The 19,707-nt window shown below is 63.4% G+C and overlaps 2 protein-coding genes across 3 annotated transcripts; one reads left to right on the top strand and one right to left on the bottom strand.

The window, feature by feature from the left end:
• Positions 1-1,414: 1,414 nt before the first annotated feature.
• SLC2A6 (solute carrier family 2 member 6) lies at positions 1,415-8,928 on the top strand. Its single transcript, XM_043567273.1, has 10 exons — positions 1,415-1,634; positions 2,155-2,317; positions 3,396-3,602; positions 4,199-4,298; positions 4,830-5,041; positions 5,470-5,622; positions 6,294-6,402; positions 6,836-7,021; positions 7,233-7,378; positions 8,067-8,928. The coding sequence occupies exons 1-10, from the start codon at positions 1,543-1,545 to the stop codon at positions 8,220-8,222; spliced, it is 1,524 nt and encodes a 507-aa protein (XP_043423208.1). The 5' UTR covers positions 1,415-1,542; the 3' UTR covers positions 8,223-8,928.
• A 377-nt stretch (positions 8,929-9,305) lies between these two features.
• Positions 9,306-19,692, bottom strand: CACFD1 (calcium channel flower domain containing 1). Of its 2 annotated transcripts, XM_043567275.1 has the most exons (6): positions 19,482-19,692; positions 16,536-16,608; positions 15,012-15,137; positions 12,068-12,175; positions 11,465-11,560; positions 9,306-11,282 (listed from the first exon to the last, which is right to left on the bottom strand). In XM_043567275.1, exons 1-5 carry the CDS (start codon positions 19,600-19,602, stop codon positions 11,470-11,472), a joined length of 519 nt encoding a protein of 172 aa, XP_043423210.1. In that variant the 5' UTR covers positions 19,603-19,692; the 3' UTR covers positions 9,306-11,282; positions 11,465-11,469. The 2 variants fall into 2 exon arrangements, with proteins under 2 accessions (XP_043423210.1, XP_043423209.1); XM_043567274.1 differs by having other exon boundaries at positions 9,306-11,560; positions 19,482-19,691.
• Between the last annotated feature and the right edge of the window lie 15 nt (positions 19,693-19,707).

The raw sequence follows: 19,707 nt of genomic DNA, 5'->3' as shown, positions 1-19,707 counted from the left end.
CAAAGAAAATAATGGGAAAATATGAAGATTAGACGCAGGTGGGGAAAGACACGGAAATGCCAGCAGGGTGATGGATGGGGCTTTCCGGAGCCTGTTTTTCCTGTGGGTCTACTAGTTGGATTTCCATAGTAAAAGGGAATTGTACCTTTTTTCCTTTTAACGTTTATCTGTTTATTTTTGAGAGAGAGCAAGCATTTGTGCGTGAGCACAAGAGAGGCGGAGAGAATCCCAAGCAGACACAGCTCGATGCCACAACCCGAGTGTGAGATGGAGACCTGAGCCGCAGTCGAGTCCTACCCTTAACTGACTGAGCAGCCCAGGCACCCCCATATAACACCTTTTTCAAACAACCCACTGTTACAATAGCTAGAACTTGGAAATAACCTAAGTGTTCAACAACAAAGGATCCGTTCAAACATAACACGGGGCACGGCCGGGCAGCAGAAGGGGGTGGGATCCAGCCCCTCCCGGAAAAAGTCCACAGGGGCAGTGGGCCCCAGTGACTGTGCTGTTGTTGGAGGGGGAGCTTCCTGGGATATTCAGTTTCTGCTTTTCTTATCTTGTAATTTTATCTTATTACCTGGATGATTCTCAACAAGCCGTTTATTCCTGCAATCAAAAAAGACCAGAAACGGGGAAAATGCAAGTCTGTGCCGCTGGAGCCACCACCCTCTCTTCTCTGGGTCACACACACACACACACACACACACACACACACTGGCTGTCGGGGATGCGGTTCAGCCCGAATGCACCTCGTCCCTGGAGGGGAGGAAGCAGGGCCAGCGGTGACTCAGGACGCGAGGTAGCAGGGACGGAGTCCTGCCTTCGCTGGAGACCAGGGTTCTCCCTGTGACCTTGGCGAGTCGCTGCGCCCCTCGGGGCTCAGTTCCTCCGGCCTGTAGGAGCCACGGGCGCCGGACCTGAGGGTGGTCCGCCGTCCCCCCACCTGTGCACACGGACGAATCCGCAGGGGCTCTGCCTCCAGGCCCCGCAAGGCTGTCGAGTCTCCTCCTTGGGCGCGGGGTGCCCATCCTCAGGGCCAGCCCAGGGGGTCCTCGGGGGGCTCACGAGGCACGGGTGACGCCCATTTGAAGCCCAGCCACGCCCCCACACCGCCAGCCAGAGCTCCGCGCCCCAGTCCGCGCCCCGCCCCCAGGGCCGCGCCGCCGGAAAGCCCCAACGGAGCCCTGCCCCCGGCACCCGCCCCGCCCCCGGGCTCCGGCCCCGGGAAAGCCCGGCCGAGCCCCGCACCCCGCGCCGTCCCCGGGTCCGCGCCCCGGGAAAGCCCGGCCGGGCCCCGCACCCCGCCCGCGCCCAGCCCCGGCACCCGAGCATCCGCACCGCTCGCGGCTGCCCCATTGGCCCGCGCCCGCTCCGCAGGGCCGCCTGGCAGCCAATCGCGGCCGAGGGGCGGGGCTGCGGCCCGGGCCGGATGCTCGGCGCCGCTGCGGCCCCACGCGCCTCCCGGCCGGAGCTGTCCCCCAGCACCCGGCCACTCTGCGGCGGCGGCGGCGGCACGGACACTGCCAGGAGGGGCCGGCCATGCAGGAGCCGCTGCTGGGGGCCGAGGGCCCGGACTATGACACCTTCCCTGAGAAGTCGTCCCCGTCGCCGGGGGAGAGGACGCGAGTCGGGTGAGAGTCGCTGGGCATGGGGGCTGCGGGCAGGGGCTGGCTTCCGCCTTGGGCCTTCTCTGACCTTCCATGGGTGTCCACCAAGGGTCCATCTGGTCCCCTCCTGCCCCCAGACACCCTCGTTTTATTTAAGGAGCTGCCCCCCACCCCCACCCCCTATACCGGGCCCAGCCCCCAACTGCCTCAGATAGGGTGAGTGAAAGCCAGAGAGGGCGAGGGGCTTGCCTAAGGTCACACGGCAAGCTTCAGCGGCAAAGCTGGCGGCAGAAACCAAGCCTCCTCTTCTAGAGAAGAGCGCTCCTTCACCCGTGCCTCAGCCACCGGGATGGGCTTTGGGGACCGTCCTGGGGAATTCTCCAAGCGAGATGACACTCAGGCTCCGGGAGCTGGCAGTCTGGCCCTGGAGCCAGCCCTCGCCAAGCGCTGCCCTCACAGCCTGAGCAGGCAGCCATTGTTCAGCAGTTGGGGGAGGAGGAACTCAAAGACCTCATCCTTCTGCCCACCCCCCCCCCCACACCAGGGCCCCACAGAACAAGAGGGTGTTCCTGGCTACCTTTGCTGCCGTGCTGGGCAATTTCAGCTTTGGGTACGCCCTGGTCTACACGTCCCCTGTCATCCCTGCTCTGGAGCTGTCCTTGGACCCGGACCTGAGGCTGACCAAAACCCAGGCATCCTGGTTTGGGGTAAGAGCCATGCTCTGAGCTGGAGATGGGCAGGGCAGAGTGAGCAGGGACCCACGAAGCCAGGGACGCCCAAAATCTCAGACGTGGGGCCCCCTCTAGGGCCCTGGTCTTCCCCCTCCCCCATCCACCCCAATCACGCTGGGCCGCAGGAGGGGCAGTGGGTGAGTGAGGCCAGACGGTGGCTCTGAAATAGAAGGAGGAAGTGAGAGCTGAAGGAGAAGGTGTGGGAAGGAACAAGTGGGGAGGTGCCCCTCCAGGTCTCACCCCTGGGGGGGTGGAGGGCTCCCCAGGCTGCCCCCGCCACCCATAGCCGGGCTGTCACAGCAGAGCAGACGCCTCTCTGGATGATGGGGGACAGGGTATCAGATGCCGATGGAAAGAGGGGCCAGCTGGGGCGAGGAGGGTCCCAGGACAGAGTGTGGGCGAGTGGAAGGGAAGAGCAGAGGCCCCAAGAGTCCCAGAATTCTAGAATTACAATCTTTGCAGCCTCAAATGTACAATGACAACATAGTAACTAAGATAATACCCAGTGTGTGCCAAGCACTTAGTATGCGCCAGGGATGTGCTGGATACTTTACGTGAGAGCTGCTTAACTCCCGGGGCCAACCCTAAGAGTGGGTACTCCTGCCCCCCCCCCCCCATAAAACAGCTAACGAAACTGAGGCTCAGATAGACCAAGCAATGTGCCCAAGTCACTGACTGGATCCTATTCACTCCACTCTACAGGGAACCCAAGAATCCCCAAGTCTAAAAATGCCAGGGGCTTTAGGTTATAGAATACTCCTGTCTGCTATACTCTAGACTTTTAAGCGTTCAGCTGAGCAGAACCACCATGGACACACGGCCCCACATCCTCTGCAGAGCAGGCCTCCCTACGGTGGCACCTCTTAAGACATGGCTATGCCCATGCTGCTTGTACACGCCTGGAGATGGGAGGCTCACTACCATTCAGGGCCTGAGTCCTGCACCCCAGGACCCACGGTCAGCCTGGAAAAGCAGCTGCCTCTAGGCTCTGATGGGGGGTGGGGCGGGAGTGCGGGGTGCCCACACATGTCTGCCGTGCACTCCTTTCCTGCAGTCCGTTTTCACCTTGGGCGCGGCGGCTGGGGGCCTCAGTGCCATGGTCCTCAATGACCTCCTGGGCCGGAAGCTCAGCATCATGTTCTCAGCCGTACCCTCGGCAGCTGGCTACGCACTCATGGCAGGCGCCCACGGCTTCTGGATGCTGCTGCTGGGGAGGACGATGACAGGCTTCGCCGGGGGGCTCACAGCTGCCTGCATCCCGGTAAGGCCAGGACCGCCCCTCACTGCCTCGGCACCGAGTTGGCCCCCGTGTTGCTAAAGCCTCCTGACCCTCGAGCCATCTGGGCAGTGGGGGTTATGTTTGCCAGGGAGCCTCAGCTTACCTCCACCAGGGCAACCCATTTCAGGGAAATCTGGCCCCAGCTGACCTCACTCTGGACTCCCCATAGTTCCTACCCCATTTCCTGACAATCAGGCACATTGCTCAATTGGAGAAAATCTGCACGAAGCAAGGGGGGAAGGGGAAGTGTGTGCCCCGAGCCATCCCTCGGACTCCTCCCACAGCTCCCCACGCGCCATGTCGGGCCCAGGGCGAGCCCAGAAGGGGGCAGAGGTGCCCGGGGGCGGGGGTGGAACCAGAGTCTGCTCCAGTTCCCAACCTCAGGCCACCCATTTTCAGAGCCAAGTGCCTCTGCCCACTTGACAGGGAAATGGACTGAGTCCCGATCAGGATAAGAACCCCACCTGAAGCCCCCGCTTCTCACCTCCCGAGGTTCACAGGGCCACCTCTCCCGTCTCGGGCCGGGCCCCGGACCCTAAACTCTCACCAGAGGCCGTGCGGCCCGATGTGTCTTGCAGGTGTACGTGTCTGAGATTGCTCCCCCGGGTGTTCGTGGGGCCCTGGGGGCCACGCCCCAGCTCATGGCAGTATTCGGGTCACTGTCCCTCTACGCCCTTGGCAAGTATTGTCCAGATGAGCAATGAGCACCTCCTGTGTGCAGGCGGGCGGGTAACAGGGCGCCGCTGCTGAGCAGCCGTGGGTGGAAAGGCAGCGGACGTGCCCCAGAGCAAACCCCGAGCTGGGGGACAAGATACTTGCTCAGCCAGCACTGTGCCGTGTACCTCTAGGCAACGCTCTGCCTCTCTCTGGTCACATGGGAAGCCCATGCGGAAAAGAGAGCAGGGTACATCCGGTTGAGGTGGGGTGGGGGTTTGGAGATAGTAGCCCGGGGCCTTGCCTGCTCCGTCTACCCCGCCGTCCCCCTGCCGTGGCCCTTGAGACACTCCGAGAACCTCCTTCAGGCCAAGCCATCCCTGTAGCCCCTCCTGGTTTAGACCACGGAGGCCTGAGGCAAGCAAGGTAGGCTTCCTGTAGGAGGCGGCCCTGGGACTAGCGCTTGAGGACAGAGCAGGTCGCTCAGAGGCATCGATAGGAGGGGACTGGACGTGTAGCCTGGACGCCGGCCGCTCACCCCATCGTCACCTCCAGGCCTCCTGCTGCCGTGGCGCTGGCTGGCTGTGGCCGGGGAAGGGCCTGTGCTCGTCATGACCCTGTTGCTCAGCTTCATGCCCAACTCCCCCCGCTTCCTGCTGTCGCGGGGCAGGGACGCGGAGGCGCTGCGGGCGCTGGCCTGGCTGCGCGGGGCCGACACCGACGTCCGCTGGGAGTTCTCGCAGATCCAGGACAACGTCCAGAGACAGGTGCGGGAGGGTGGGTGCGAGGCCCTGGGCGGTGCAGCCGGCCACTGGGCCCGAGACTTGGCGGCTCATCCTGGGCGGGGGGGGGGGGGGGGGGGGGGGGGGGGGGGGGGGGGGGGGGGGGGGGGGGAGACGGCGGATCCCACCTCCGAGAACGAGGGGAAGGGGAGGCGTTGCCACGACCCAGAGCACGTGCTCTGCGCTGCCGATGCCTGGGCACCCAGAGATCCTGACCAGCAAGCATCTGCCTTGTCCCCCCCGCTCCCCCAAGAGCCTGGGGTTGGGGGGAGGGGGACGGGCGGGGGTCTGTGGCCGGACCGCCTCAGTGCCCAGGGTCTTTTCCTGGAGGAAGGGAGAAGGGAGTCCGGGGCAGGGTGGGGCCTGCCGGAGGGGCGGGCGCAGCCGCCTCAGGAGCAGCTTCACGTTCGCAGAGCACCCGCGTGTCGTGGGCCGAGGCCCGGAGCCCCCACGTGTACCGGCCCATCGTCATCGCCCTGCTGATGCGCTTCCTGCAGCAGCTGACGGGCATCACGCCCATCCTTGTCTACCTGCAGCCCATCTTCGAAAGCACCGCCGTCCTGCTGGTGAGACCCGGGCCCCACACCGCCCCAGCTCTGCCCCCCGTGTCCGCGGAGGCCGTCCCTTACTGAGCACCTGCTCCGCACCTCGGGTCAGGGGCGCATGCGCCGTGTGGAGCCCGCCGGGGTCTCCGCCGTTGTTGTGCCCTGCACCTGTTCTCAGAAGAACGTTTGCGAGTAACCTCACGTGTCTTAAGCCAGACGGGATTGCAGAGGAACCCGCTGTATAGAAACGCAGAGAGAGCCCGGGGGGGAGGGGGGAGCCCGTGGACCCCCAGGTTCAGAGCATCTGCCACGCCCCTGCAGACCTCAGCTTCCGCCTCTGTAGAATGGAGATAGCAGAGAGGGGGCCTCCGTCGGCCGGTCCTGGGCTCAAAGGGAGATGAGATTTAGAGATTAGTGACAGTGCAGTCCCACGAGTCACCGGGATGCCCGGACTCTCTGCTGGCCTTGGGCTCGGGGGCGGGGGCGGCAGTTGCGTGCGCCCTGGCTGAGGGGGCCCGGCTGGGTGAGCAGAGGAAGTGCCCGGCACATGGTACGTGCCGGGCGGCCCAACGCTCCGAAGGAGCTGTGGCCACGGCTTGGCGTCTGAGCGCCCTGCAGCGCCGTGTGCGGGACGGGTGGGACAGGAGCAGCAGGCCAGGGTCCCTCAGCCCCCGGTGGCTCCCTCCCTGCAGCCCCCGAAGGATGACGCAGCCATTGTGGGGGCCGTGAGGCTCTTCTCCGTGCTGATTGCTGCCCTCACCATGGACCTGGCTGGCCGCAAGGTCCTGCTCTTTGTCTCAGGTGAGCACCGGCCTGGCCCCTGCACTGGCCCACTCCTCCCCTGCACTTGCCCACTCCTCCCGCAGCCGCCGCCGATTGTGTGCCGGCCCACGTGACTGGGAGCCCCGGGGCGAGGGCCGGGGGGATGGCTGGGTCAGACCTGCCCTGCTGGCCCTGCCCCCACCAGCGCCCAGCACAGGGCCTGGTGGCCACGAGCTGCTCCAGAAAGACCTGCTGGGGCTTGGGTGAGCAAACGAGCCAGTCGTGAGCCACACGGTGGGTGTGACAGCAGCTCACACGCGGGCAGGGTCAGAGCTCTGCAGGAAGTGTCCGGTCGCAGACGGGCCACGACGGCGGCCTGGATGAGAAATGGGCCGCACGGGGTGCAGGGTGCTGAGGAACCACCGGGCTCAGACGGTCCCGGCCCCTCCGAGGGCCACCGGTCTGTCCACAGCCACCATCATGTTTGCTGCCAACCTGACGCTGGGGCTGTATGTCCACCTCGGTCCAAAGCCTCCGACTCCCAACAGCACCGTGGAGCTCGAGAGTGCGCCCTTGGGGGGCACGGAGCAGCCCCTGGCCACACCCACCAGCTACCTTACCCTGGTGCCCCTGGTGGCCACCATGCTCTTCATCATGGGTAGGTGTGGCAGTGACCCCACCAGGATGGGTGGGGGGCGGGGGCCGGGAGGGCCGAAGGCCAGCCAGAGAGGGGCTGTCTGGGGCTTAGGTGTGGGGGACGTGCTAGGGCACGGGCAGGGCACCGCTGTCCTGGTCTGTCAGGGTGGTTGGGGAGGGGTCTCGGCAGCTCAGTGGAGGCAGAAGAGGCCCCACGTTCCCTGTGTCGGCAGGCTACGCCATGGGCTGGGGGCCCATCACCTGGCTCCTAATGTCTGAGATCCTGCCCCTGCAAGCCCGCGGGGTGGCCTCGGGGCTCTGCGTGCTGGTCAGCTGGCTCACCGCCTTCGCCCTCACCAAGTCCTTCCTGCTGGTGGTGGTGAGTGCCAGGGGCTGAGCTCAGGGCTTCAACGGCACGGCCTCTAAGTGCCACACAGGTCCTCCCGGGCCAGGGCGGGACCAAGCCCAGAAGGCCGCGCTTGTCCACATGGCAGTTTGGGTCTCTCAGCATGGATCTCTGCTGGTCAGCCCACATCCGGCTCTGTGCCCGCTTCCCCCATCACACACACACACACACACACACACACACACACACTTGGTTCAAACCCCTCCCCGGGCAGCTTGGCCGGTGCCTACCCTGGTGGAGCCAGTGGGTCAGGGCAGGGTCGGGGGAACCCAGAGCGAGCACAGCCCCAGCAGACAGGCACAGACGAGCTTGGGGCAAGGCAGGAGGGCGTGTGGAACGCGCTCCCAGCTGTGGTGGCAGCACCGGGCAGCGAGGGAGAGAGGTGGGGGGGGGGGGGGTCTGAGCCGAGGCTGAGACCAAAGGTCCGGGCCCCAGGCCCAGGCCTGGGCAGGCTGCTGCCCTCGAGTGGAGGAAGTCCTCGGGGCCCGGCACCACGGGGAGGCCGCCCCAGACCCGAGGGCCTGGGGGACGAGACTGGGGGGGAATGACTAAAGCATTTGTAGTTCCTGCGGGAGGCTGTGGAGCCCAGAGAGGCCCGCTGGGATAAGCAGGAGCGTGCTGGGAGCCCCCGTGTGACCAGGCATTCCCCCCATGTCCCCAGAATGCCTTTGGCCTCCAGGTGCCTTTCTTCTTCTTTGCTGCCATCTGCTTGGTCAACCTGCTGTTCACCGGCTGCTGCGTGCCTGAGACCAAGGGCCGGTCGCTGGAGCAGATCGAGTCCTTCTTCCGCACTGGGAGGAGGTCCTTCCTGCACTAGGTCAGGGTCCCCACCTGGGAGGGGCCAAGCACTGGACGCCGGGCCTCTGTGCTGGCCACAAGCCTGAACCCCGCGCCCAGGGGGCGACAGCAACACGCCATCAGACGGGGCCCAGGACCAGACAGAAGCACGACAGGCCCCCCCCAAGTGCGCTTCTGGCACTGGGCAGGCTGGGCCCCAGCTCAGCCGTGCCGCACGCTCGTCGGCCAAGACCCGCTGGCAGAGGAGACAGCCATGGGCCACAGGGGAGTACATGGGCCGGGGTCCAGGATGCAGCCGGGGCTGAGCAGAGGAGCACACAGCCCAGGGTCCAGGACAAGGCCCTGCTGGGTGACCCCAGGGCCTTGGCCCTTACTCAGGCTCAGAGGATGCCCCCACACAGGGCTGCAATGAGGCCAGAGCCAGGCAGGGCAAGAGGCATTGGACGGCTCCACACAAGGATGTCGTCGTGCCATTTTGTTCTGATCACTTAGTCACCATTGAGCATCCTAACCACAGGGAGGAAGACAGATCTGCACTTCTGAAAACTGTGGATGCCACAGAGAACGTTCTGGACTCCCAGGCCAGGGCACAAAGCCCAATACAGACCTTCCTCCTACACCCACCCGATCTCTGGGAACAGGGCTCTTAAGTGCCCCTGTCTGTAAACCATGTTCACCCCGTTTGTAAAAATAAATCAGGCTCTCGGCCCTGGCGTGGAAGGGAACGGGGTCTGTCGTAGGTGGGGGAGCCCACGCAGCAGCCAGGCTCGGCCAGACCCAAACTCTCAGCCAAGGCTACCATGGCCTAATGCCCCAGGCAAGGCCCGCTTCGTGGGGTCACAGGGAGGCAGAGAGAAGGGGCAAGGCAGCCTGGGAGGGAGAGCCTGGCCACACGACGGCCCCATCCGACAGGCTCCGCCCCTTCCCAGCTGTGTGACCTCGACAAGCCACTTGCCTGTCTGAGATGCTGCCAGCAGACCTGGGACAGGGCCAGCAGCACAGAAGGTCCTCGATAAAATGGCAGTTCCTCCCAGGACCAGCGATCCCGGCCCCCGTACTTACGGTATCAGAGGGAGAAAGGAGGAGGCAGAGTGCACGAGCGAGCATTCAGACCACAGCCAGGCTTTATTGCTCAGACAAGTTAAACATGGAGCGTGAACGAGGACCCCAAGAAGGCAGAGTCCAGACCCACTGAGGCAGGAGTGGGCCCTGGCAGCCCAGCCCCTTCTGCCACCCAGACAGACAGACGTTCCCTGCGGGCGGCAGCCCACACGGGCGGGGGACAGGATCCCCGGCTGCGGGACTGCTCGGCTGCACTCACTGGGAACCTCGGGCACGTAGCATGTCCATTCTTGCCTGTGACTGAGGGGTCAGAGGGCCCTCCCACCTCTGCACCTGCCTCCAGGGCCCACCCCCATCCCCCCCAGCAGACCTGCTGACAGAACGGAGGTGCAACCTTCCGGGACACACAGCCAGCCCTTCCCCTCCTGCAGCAGGGAGACCCCCGCCAGCGAGGCCCCTGCAGCAGGGGCAGGAGGGCTGGGCAGAAGTGACCCCCACGTCCCACTTCCCAGATAAGAATGAGCCAAGAGGGGCGGGCAGGGCCCTTGCCCCTCCTGGGAGGTAGACGGTCTTGTCCACGGCACACACAGCAGACACACACACACGCACACACACACTCCCGCCCGCCTGGAGAGGCCTGGAGCCCACAGCCCTTTGAACCCTGCGCTGGCTTGAGAAAGGTGGTCCCAGAGGACCCCTAAAGGCACGTGTCCCACCCGCCGGCCACGCCGCATGGCCCGCGCCCCCCTGGGGCTCGGCCTGGTCGGGCTCGCTGGAAGGCTGCTGGGGGCTGCCACAGACCAGGAGCCCTGTGCGCGTCCCCCGGGACAGTGAGTGCTGCTCCTGCGAGGAACGCTAACGAGCCCCAGGGAGGAGGGTTCCCTCTGGGAAGCAAGGATCTGGACACAGCTCTAGGGGTGGTTTCAACAAAGGGGGGCTGGGCCCGAGCTCAGGGTTCTGAGCAGGGCCCAGCCGGGGGCCCTGGGAGAAGGACGAGTGAGAGCTGGGCCCCAGACCGAGCCTTTTCCACACCAGCCCATTTCTCCCAGCACCGCCCAGGCTCAGCCAGGCCCCACCAGACATGCCTGGCAGCTGGGCGCCGGTCGGGCTGGCGGGGCAGGCAGCGGGCCGAGGGAGAAACACACAGGGGACACCAGGAACAGCGGATGGAGGGAGGCCGGGGTGACAGTGCGCATCCCCGCCAGGGCGGCTTCCGCAGGCCCCCCACACGGGCCAGGCACCCGGTGCGCACAGCTCGTGGTGCTGGAGGCGGCTCTGGCCTCTGCCCAGCTCCCCAGAGACCAGAGTAGGGGGCAGGCCAGCAGGAATACGGAGGTGGGCGGAGCTCGGCCCCGCTGCCTGGGCTCCGGCCACGGCCGACACGGCAGGGGCACACAGACAGGTGGACGAGCAGCCCCACGGGGCAGGGGAGAGCCTGCCCTCCGAGCTTCCTTGGCACCGGGCCCTTGGGGGCCGTGGGGGAGGACCCATGACAAGCGTCCCGGAGTGGCCTGTCTGAGGTTCCCGGGAACTGGGGAAGGGGCGCTCCCTAGCCAGCCAGCCAGCCGCTGCACTGGGCACTCGAGGAGCATCCCGGGACTGCTGTGGGCTCCCACGGAGAGCAGAGCGGCGAGGAGGGGCCTGGGCAGCGGGATGAGGCCGGGGGCAGCAGCACGCTGCCCTGCCCCGAGGGAGAGCCACAGGAGGCTCACCCCACCCCTGCCCAGGTTGCCGTGCCTCCCAGCTCACGCCGGGACCGGCATCCCCCAGGAAGCTCCTCCTGGCCCTGCGGCCCTGCGAGCGGTGTGAGTCCGGACACCCACCCGGCAGCCTGCTTCCAGCGGAGCCGGGCCAGCTGCGAGGGGCGGGGCCAGGCGGGCCGCCCGTGCGCAGCCACTGCGGGCTCCGCTCTGCCTCCAGTCCTGCGGCCTGGGTCACCCCGAGGCCCACGCTGCCTGCCTGCTGCCACCGCCAGTCTCCTTGCTGCTGGCCAAGGCCCGGGGCAGGAGACACAGATCTGGAGAGAGGGAAGACAGAGGAGGATTCCAGGTGTAGGGACAGGTGTAAGGGGGCTGACAGGAGCTAGGCAAAGGCTCCTCTTCCAGGCTGTTCTCCAGGGTCAACGCTCCAGGCCTCATCCCTGCAGGCCGTGCTCACACAGAGTCCCAGGGGCGAGCAGGAAGGAGCGGGTCACCTGACCTGCCTCACAGCTCTCCCTCCAGGGTGTCCGTGAGCTTCTCCTCATCAGCCTGCTGCTTCTGCTGCTGGATCCTGGCATAGGAGATCGCGTCGCCCCTGGGGAGACAGCGAGTCAGTGTCACAGGACGCCCAGTCCTCCCACCCACCAGCAGATTCCTGGCCTGTGACCGAGGCTTCAGCTGCAGGGACAGCAGGTGTCCCCAGAGACGCTGCTGCTAGGATGGCCGCCTCTAAGAGAGGCACAGGCTGCCCGGGATCTTGGATTCAGAGTTGCAGCCCGGGCTCTGAAGCAGAGGGCGGCAACTGACTGGGACGCCAGGCATGGGCGCTGGACGGGAAGAGGCTCTGCCGAGCCACAGACCTGCCATCCCCACTGTCGGCTGTGGCGGGGCACAGCCAGGCCACCAGGAAGTCCACGAACCCTCCTGCTCTCATTCCCGTGAGCGGCAAACACCCTGGGGACACTGATGAGAGTCACTGACAACTGCCGTGCCCGTTCCCACAAACGGACACCAGGGGCCCCTCCTGGACCCTCTGCACTGAGAAGACTACAGGAGGTAGGATGTGAAGATCCCTCCCAGGGGCTGGGAGAGGCAAACGCACTTTTTGCCCAGAGCCGAGAGTCCGTACAGCACCCCAGTGGCGAAGGCGATGGCGTTCCCCAGCAGCGTGGTCAGGGTCAGGCTGATGACGATGGGGACGACGGCCATCCTAGGAGAGAAGCCCGGGTCAAGGTGGTACCCCTGCCCTGCGGCTGCCATATGACTTCCAGGCTCCCCAGACCAACCCAGGCCCCCCCTCCCAGAGAGCCAGGTGCAGGAAGGGTCCCCAGAAATCAGTCCAGACACAGGGTCACGGCCAGGCTTCAAAAAGTCCTTAGACACCCGTGCACTTGTCTGCAAAGTTCCGTGTGCTTTCTGAGGCGAGGACCCAAGCCTTCATCAGACCTCTGGAAGGGTCTGTGGTACACAGAGTAAAACAGCGCTGGGGTCATCCACCCACCCCTTCGGGGAATAGGCCGACCCAAAAATCTCCTGTCAGTTCCTCCCTAGCGGCTTTGTGACAGGCCAAGTTCCTGAACTCCTCCCGTGTGAACTCCACACACAGTGCCTGGAACAGCATCAGCACCAGGTAAAGGTCAGCTCTTCGTGGTGCAGTGAAACCAGCCTTATCTCAACAAGAGAGATCCCAGAGCGTGAACCGCACAAGGCAAGGGGTTTCCTTCTGGTCCCCGCCACGGCTGGGCGCCCCCTGGCGGCAGGTGTCCCCTCTGGCTCGAGTGTCCACGGGGCTGACTCTGGATTCCGGCTGGGATTTCCAGACCCGTGGCAGTGGGTTAACTAGGCCAGGGAGATACCGCAGCTGGAGGACCAGCGCTCTGTCCCGTGGCTTCCCTGGGCGAAGCCGTTTGGCCCAGCAGCCGCACCTGCCCACGCACACCCCGCACGCTAAGGCGAACACTGGGCCGCCAGATGGGCCGCCGCAAGTCCGCCTGCCTCTCTACTCAGGCGGGACATGCGATCGTGAGGTTTTGCTGTGCTTATAAAATCTTTCAGTAGTAAAAGAATAACGGGAACTAGAAAGAAAAAAAAAGCCAAGGGGGAAACCTTCTATCAGAACAAAATTGAAGGGAAACCGGCTGGAAAGACGTCTGAGAGAAGTAGAACAAAGGGTTAAGAAATCTTCACTATAGGAAACACAGAACTTGCTAAGTGAAACACTGAGACGCCAGTAGGTAAGAAGTAAACTAGAACATTTTCAGGAGGGAAAATGCAATTAGTAAAAACGTTCAGAAAAACAGCTCAATTGTTAGACACGAGACGGGCAGCACCAGCGGGGTGGAGAGGAGGCAGAAACCCTGCTCGCCTCTTGGGAAAGCAAGTCAGTCGCATACTGAAATCTTTCCAATGACTAACCTACAGCCTAACAATTCCATGCCCAAGGAGAGATCTATCCTAGGGAAAGCACCGCAGGAAAAGTTTTGCTCATCGCTGTTTACTGTGGTTTGATTTAATCTGTACCACTGTTTACAGAGGAAGAAAGCATGACACAGGCAGTGGAATAAATATTCCTGTCAGTAAAAGTAATCTTATGAAGTCTTTACCGGCGATCCTGAAAATGTTTACGCCACGGTATTACGTGAAAACGAGCAGGACACAAATTTACTTATAACGGTCATACTGTGTAAGAAACAAGTTTAAAAAACCTGCAGGGGTGCCTGGGTGGCTCAGTCAGTTGAGCCTCTGACTCTCGATTTCAGTCCAGGTCATGATCTCACGGTGTGTGGCATCGAGCCCCACACTGGCCTCTGCACTGACAGTGTAGAACCTGCTTGGGATTCTCTCTCTCTCCCTCTCTCTCTCTCATTCTCTCTCTCAAAATAAATAACTTAAAAAAAACTATTAAAAAAAAGTTTTTTAATGGACAGAAACATACCAAAATGTTCCAAGCAGTAAAGCTTTAATATTTTCCAAGTTATTTTTAGTAAATGTATATTACTGTTAGTATTTTTAAAATACAGATCAAGGCAAGGGGCATGATGGCAGATAGTATTTTGTGAACCTCTATTTCTCTGTGGTTTAGACCCAGTAGGAAGCGGCTCTAGAATGCAACGCACATCTCCTGCTGTCAAAGCAACTGGCCTCCACGAAGGGAAAAAACCCTGGAATAAAGATCTCCACATTTATTTTTTTTTTAAAGTTTACTTATTTTGAGAGGAGGGGAGGGGCAGAGACAGAGACAGAGAGAGAGAGCGAGAGAGAGAGAACCCCAAGCAGGCTCTGAGCTGTCAGCACAGAACCCGATGTGGGGCTTGAACTCACAAAACCATGAGATCATGACCTGAGTGAAAATCAAGAGTAGGACGCTCAACTGACTGAGCCCCCCAGGTGCCCCAAGATCACCGCATTTATTGCTAAAGATAACCTAAATCGTGGTAACCATTGCCATTGCTGTCAGAAGCCACGAAGGGCCTCCTGTGCACCAGCACTGTTCTAGAAGCTTCCGTGTATGGGACACACCCTGAAATTCGTTCAACCTCATGACTCAGGTGGACAATGCCCCACAGCGAATCTGTGGCTAGAACCAGGAAAATCGAGGGAAGCCTACTGGCAGGTAATACTTTCTGTTCTGCGACCTGCCTTCGTGCCGGGGCGTCGGGACGGACCCCTCGGGCAAGGCTGCACAGAAGCACATCGCTGGGCCTACCAGGGTCGATTTAACAACTCTCAAACCCCGGGCCAGAGGTCCAGGCCCCGCTCACTTTTCTCTAGCCCATAGAGGCTGCAGGGCACGCATTCTCCCTGCGGAAGTGCGGGCGGCCACGGCTGTGGGCTCACCCCCCAGAGGCAAGACCACACATGCCACACCCACCGTCAGAGGAGGACTCTGCACGAAGCCATCGCAGACCCGCCCTCCCCGAGAGGTCCCCCCAGCCCGGCCCGCTGGCCATCGCCTGCCCTTCAGGTCCCTGACTCTGGGAGCCCGGGTCGGGGGCCCTGGAGGGTTAAGTCCCCGCACCGTCCAGCCCCACCCGGGGGCCCCGCACCCGCAGTAGAAGACGGCCTTCTGCCAGGAGCGAAGCCGGTCCACCTTCTCCGCCACCGTGTTGGCAAACTCGATGAACTGGCAGCAGAAGGGCGCCTCGCAGAGCAGCAGGATGAAGGCGTTCATGCTGGAGGGCAGGGAGAGAGGCTGGTGGGCTGACAGGGTCGGGGAGGGGCGCCCCAATGCCCACCAGAGTGCCGCTCCCCCTCCCCCACCTTCCCCTCAGCGCCTCTGCGGAGCCGCTCCCCACCCGAGGACCAGAGCCTTCCCTTCACCCCTCCTGTCTCGGAAGGTGCCCCTCAGCTCTGCCGTGAGCACGCGGAGGGGTTCCTCGACACAGGGCGCTTTGCAGAGAGCCGGCCGCCCCTCGGCCACCCCGTTACCGCCACTGTCACCGACATCGTCGTCTGTGCGGGGAAAGCTGTCCCCGGCAGCGGCTCACCCATCAGGACGGCACAACAGTCACTGGGGGCTGACCCCTGGGAAGCCCACACGGGGAGGAGGGCACCTAGCAGGCCCCGTACCCTGCCCCTCCTTCCTGTGTTCCGGCTGGGGCCAGTGAAGCCACGGAGACAGACCGAGGGGGTCTGCTCCAGTCTTTGTTCTCCACGGCTGGGTCACGGTCACAGACACCGGGCCCTCAAAGAATGCCACAGCAAGCCTGCGTCCACCCCAAGCCTCGGAAGAAAGTGCCCTCATTACCTACCAGGGACAGAACCCAAGCTGAGGTGCCCCGGGAGCCCACATGAGCCCAGAGCAGGGACTCTGCACAACTCACACGCCCCCTGCTACAGGCCAGTCCTCCCAACCCACCCCCCCCACATCCAGGCCGGCCGGCCTCCTGACTGCCTCTGGCCAGCACAGGCCTCCGGGCCCCGCTCCCACAGGCCTCACCACTGGCCTGAGTTCCCTGAGGGCAGGGTCCCACCCTGTCCGCCTCTGTGTCCCTCCCAGGCCAAGCCCCACGTGGGCACCGACGATGCTTGGTGCACAGCCACTTCTCACGCGCAGGTGGCTCAGGCACGGCCAGAGTTTCACCGGCTGATTCTCACCCCACCCCCTCCGCCTTCCCTTCCAACGGGATCAGGCTACCCAGCCAGGAGGGGGGCAGGGAACTCACCTGGGGCCTTCTAGCCCCTGGTCCCACACCAGCTCTAACCTGCCCCGTCTGGCTTGCCCACCTCCGACCTGGAGCCCCCAGCACCTGACTCCAATCCCACCAGACACCAAGCCTCCACCAAGCCTCCTCCAGCAGCCCTGACGGCCCCCGAGCTCCCACAGGCCAGGCCCCTGGTAGCAGACACAGTGCCTGCAGAGTCTCGCTCCGTGGACACTCGGGAGGCATTTGTGACCCCGGCCCTAAACCCAATGGAGGCCTGGGTGAGTGTCCCCCCTGGCCCGGCCCTAATGAGAATCAGGACAAGTGAACACGGCAGGGTGGAAAGGAGGTGAAGACCCCCGCAAGGCGACCAGAAATCCACGTGCCCCCAGCCCCATGGGGCAGGACAGTCACGGGGCTACTCACATCATCCACACGCCGGCCGCGATGTTCAGAGGGTGGATGGTGACGCAGTTGAAGAGGCCCGAGATGGCGCAGGCTTGAAAGCAGACAGGAGCCGGAATTAGCAGGCAGGAAGGGACAGAGCCTGCCAGGGAAGACCCCTGGCAGACCCCTTCCGACACCCAGCACTGCACTCTGCCATCTGAGACAAGCGAGGTCCCTGTAAGTGCCCCACGTCGTGGGTGAGGACCCAGACTGGGAGAGGCGAGGCGGCTTGGCCCAGACCCTGCGGCAAGGGTGTGGCCGGCTGCAAGGGCATCTCACCCTGTCTCCAGTCCAGGGCCTGGAGGGCCGGCCTCCGCACCCCAGCTGTACCAATACCCGCCGCAAGGCATCGAGCGTGAAAAGAGAAGAGGACTCAGGCCTCAGGTTCAGGCAGGTGTCACCATTCACAGGGCCGGCCACACAAGAAGCCTCTGGCGCCAAAAATGAGGCTTGGATTTTGCTGGGGCGAGGCCTGCTGCCCCGCTGGGAACAAAAATTGGGACCAGGTAGACCTGGGTCACAATCCCAGCTGTGACTTGCACACCAGCTGAAGAACCTCGGGGACGTCCTCGTCACTTTTTGAGGCCTGTTTTGTCCCCTGAGTGCGGGCAAGTGCCACAGCCCGGCCCAGCCACCCCTGAAACACCAGGCCCTGAAAGTGGCTTCTCCGGGGTCCCAAGTGTGGAGCCTCGCCCAGTGCTCCCAACCGCACCCCGAGGGGTGGGTGTGCCACGCTCCCCTCGCTTCTCCCTGCAGCCAGCAGCCCAGCTTCACCAAGAACTGGTGGTTCCCAGGCACAGGCTCCCAGCTGGAAGCAAAGCCCTGCCCAGGGCCATAGCTGGGGTGGACTGGAAGCTGGGCCCCGAGGCAGCAATCAGCAGCCAGTTCATTAAACTTGCAGCAGCTCGCCTGGCACCTGATCCCTGCCTGGGCCTGGAATTCTGCCGTTCTCCCAGGTAACCCTATACGGGCTGCAGGGGGAGGATGAAACCAGACGAAGTGACCCCAGACTGCAGGGGGCCTGCCCTCGCGTGGTCCCAAGGTCTCCTAGAGGGACAGAGGTACTTTCTGCGTACTAGAGGCACTCAGCCCGGACACGTCCCATCAGCCTCCAGGCAGCAAGGTTCCCCGGAGACACAGAACACAGACCTGAGTGCCCACAAGACAATGCCCCTGCTGAGTCAGTACTTCTCCTCCAGCTCTGACCCTGCCCCCACTGTCCCACCAACAGCCCACCTTAGGGGAGGACTAGGTTTCAACCCAGAAAGAAGGCTGCAGCAAGGAGTCCTTTAACAATCCAGCCCGGAGGGGGTCTCACCCCTTGGAGATCCGGACGTTCTGCCTAAAGTGACCAGCTGGAAGCACAGCCCTTATCTGAATTCCTGTTTCATCACTCAAACTTTTTTAAGATTTTATTTTTAAGTAACCTCTACACCCAACGTGGAGCTTGGACTCACAGCTCCAAGACCAAGAGTCGCACGCTCTACTGACTCAGCCAGCGGGGCGCCCGGCATCGCATCCCTAAAACTCTCGCCTTGCACCCCACCCTGCGATCTCCTATTTGGTATTTGCGTTAACAATCACCTCCCCCAAATACTCAGGTGAAACCGACACAAGTTTCTCCTGATGCTTCTGGAGTAGCCCCAACACCATGAACTCCTGGGGCGGCCCAGGTACCTCACTTAAAGAAGCACAGAACGGGATGGGAGACCAGGCTTAACCCGGGAGCCAGAAGGGCTGCTGAATCCAAGGCAGAGGGAGGGTGAGGGCCCAGAGGCCACAGGCAGAACCTTTCCTTTCTCCACCACTGGCCCCCTCACTCCCCACAGGACTCCCACTCTCGTCTGCAAGGAAAACAACTAGCCACACTTGAGAGGATCCTATCTAAAGCCTGATCCCGAGCCGCCAGTCTCGCCTACAAAGTCAAAAAGATGCTTGCTCTGACAGCAGTGACAGGCACTCAGGGGCCTTTTTGGGATCCGCAGAAGGGCCTGTCCCATGATCACCTCTGGATAAGGGTGTGCCCTTCTGCACAGCACACGCCTAACCCTGCACCCCTGAACTTCCTTCCAGCACCCAGCCACCTGGGACGACTGTGGGACAGGCAGGGGACCCTGAGCGGTGTTCCCTCCGGCCGACTTGATCAGGATCTGTCCTGCTCCAGCCCTCTGTGCCAAGCGGGCACCGTTCAAACCCACTCCAGTGATTCCCAAAGGTGAGGGCCGCAGGACAGGACAGCAGACCATTCGAACAGACCAGACACGTATTTGCCACATGAGCTTCATTTTACTCCTGCAGCAGGTCTGCCTTCCTAGCGGTGTTCTTTGGGCGGGGTGTGGGGGGGAGATATGAGGAGGGGAGAGGAGCGGTGGCCGACGCAGAGTCGACAGCAGAGGGAATGCACTGGCCTCGGAGTGGACAGTGAGGACCCAGATGCTCACTGCCCGGCCCTCCCTCGAGGACTACTTGTGCCCGGGCACCACCCGCCCATGTTTAAACAGCCTTGGCCCAAAGGTTAAGGGAGCCTCCGCCCGCGCCAACAGGTGAGGCTGCCTCCGGGCCGGGCAGTGCTGCGCTCTCCCGGCAACTTATGGGAGGTCTCGGAAAGCCCCTGGGGCAGAGGTCGCACGCACCGTCCCAGCGCTCAGATGCGGCGCGGGGGGCAGTAACTCGGCCACGGTAGTTCACGTTCCCACCTGGAATGTCCCCAGCGCCGCCAGCCCAGCCGCGGGCCCCGCGGGAGCCCGGGCCGCGGGGCCGGGGCCATAGCAACCGCCAGGGCGTCCGCTCCGCGCGCGCCCACCCACCGCAGACCGCCCCCCGCCCCACCAGCCCCTCCCCGCGGGGGCGCGCCGGAGGGGCGGGGCCGAACACGCATGCGCGGTGGGCGGCGAGGCCGACCCCTCCCCCGGGCCGGGTACTCACAGACGGCCCCCAGCACCCCCGACAGGCGACACAGCCAGCGGTACCACCACGTCATGCCCTCCTCCTGCGCGGGCGGCGCGGAGCTGACGGACGCTGTCGACGCCCCGCCCGAGCCGCTCATGGTGCCGCTGTCTGGCGCAGCCCGCCACCCTCACAAAGGGCTCTGGAGCCGGCCGCGTTGGCCCGGCGCGCTGCCTTGTGGGAGAGGCGGCCGCTCATTAGCATA

Source organism: Prionailurus bengalensis, chromosome D4 (genome assembly GCF_016509475.1).
Source record: "Prionailurus bengalensis isolate Pbe53 chromosome D4, Fcat_Pben_1.1_paternal_pri, whole genome shotgun sequence".
NCBI lineage: Eukaryota > Metazoa > Chordata > Mammalia > Carnivora > Felidae > Prionailurus > Prionailurus bengalensis.
This window is presented reverse-complemented; position numbering and strand designations above follow the sequence as displayed.

Excerpts from the sequence above, each read along its gene's own strand:
- CACFD1 (XM_043567275.1), bottom strand. The coding sequence starts at position 19,602 with ATGAGCGGCTCGGGCGGGGCGTCGACAGCGTCCGTCAGCTCCGCGCCG. Across the intron at positions 12,176-15,011 it reads AAGGCCGTCTTCTACTGCGG|GATGGCCGTCGTCCCCATCG; the intron begins GTGCGGGGCCCC and ends CTTCTCTCCTAG. Across the intron at positions 11,561-12,067 it reads CTCTCGGCTCTGGGCAAAAA|GGGCGACGCGATCTCCTATG; the intron begins GTGCGTTTGCCT and ends CTGTCTCCCCAG.
- SLC2A6 (XM_043567273.1), top strand. The coding sequence starts at position 1,543 with ATGCAGGAGCCGCTGCTGGGGGCCGAGGGCCCGGACTATGACACCTTC. Across the intron at positions 6,403-6,835 it reads GGTCCTGCTCTTTGTCTCAG|CCACCATCATGTTTGCTGCC; the intron begins GTGAGCACCGGC and ends GTCTGTCCACAG. Across the intron at positions 7,379-8,066 it reads AGTCCTTCCTGCTGGTGGTG|AATGCCTTTGGCCTCCAGGT; the intron begins GTGAGTGCCAGG and ends CCATGTCCCCAG.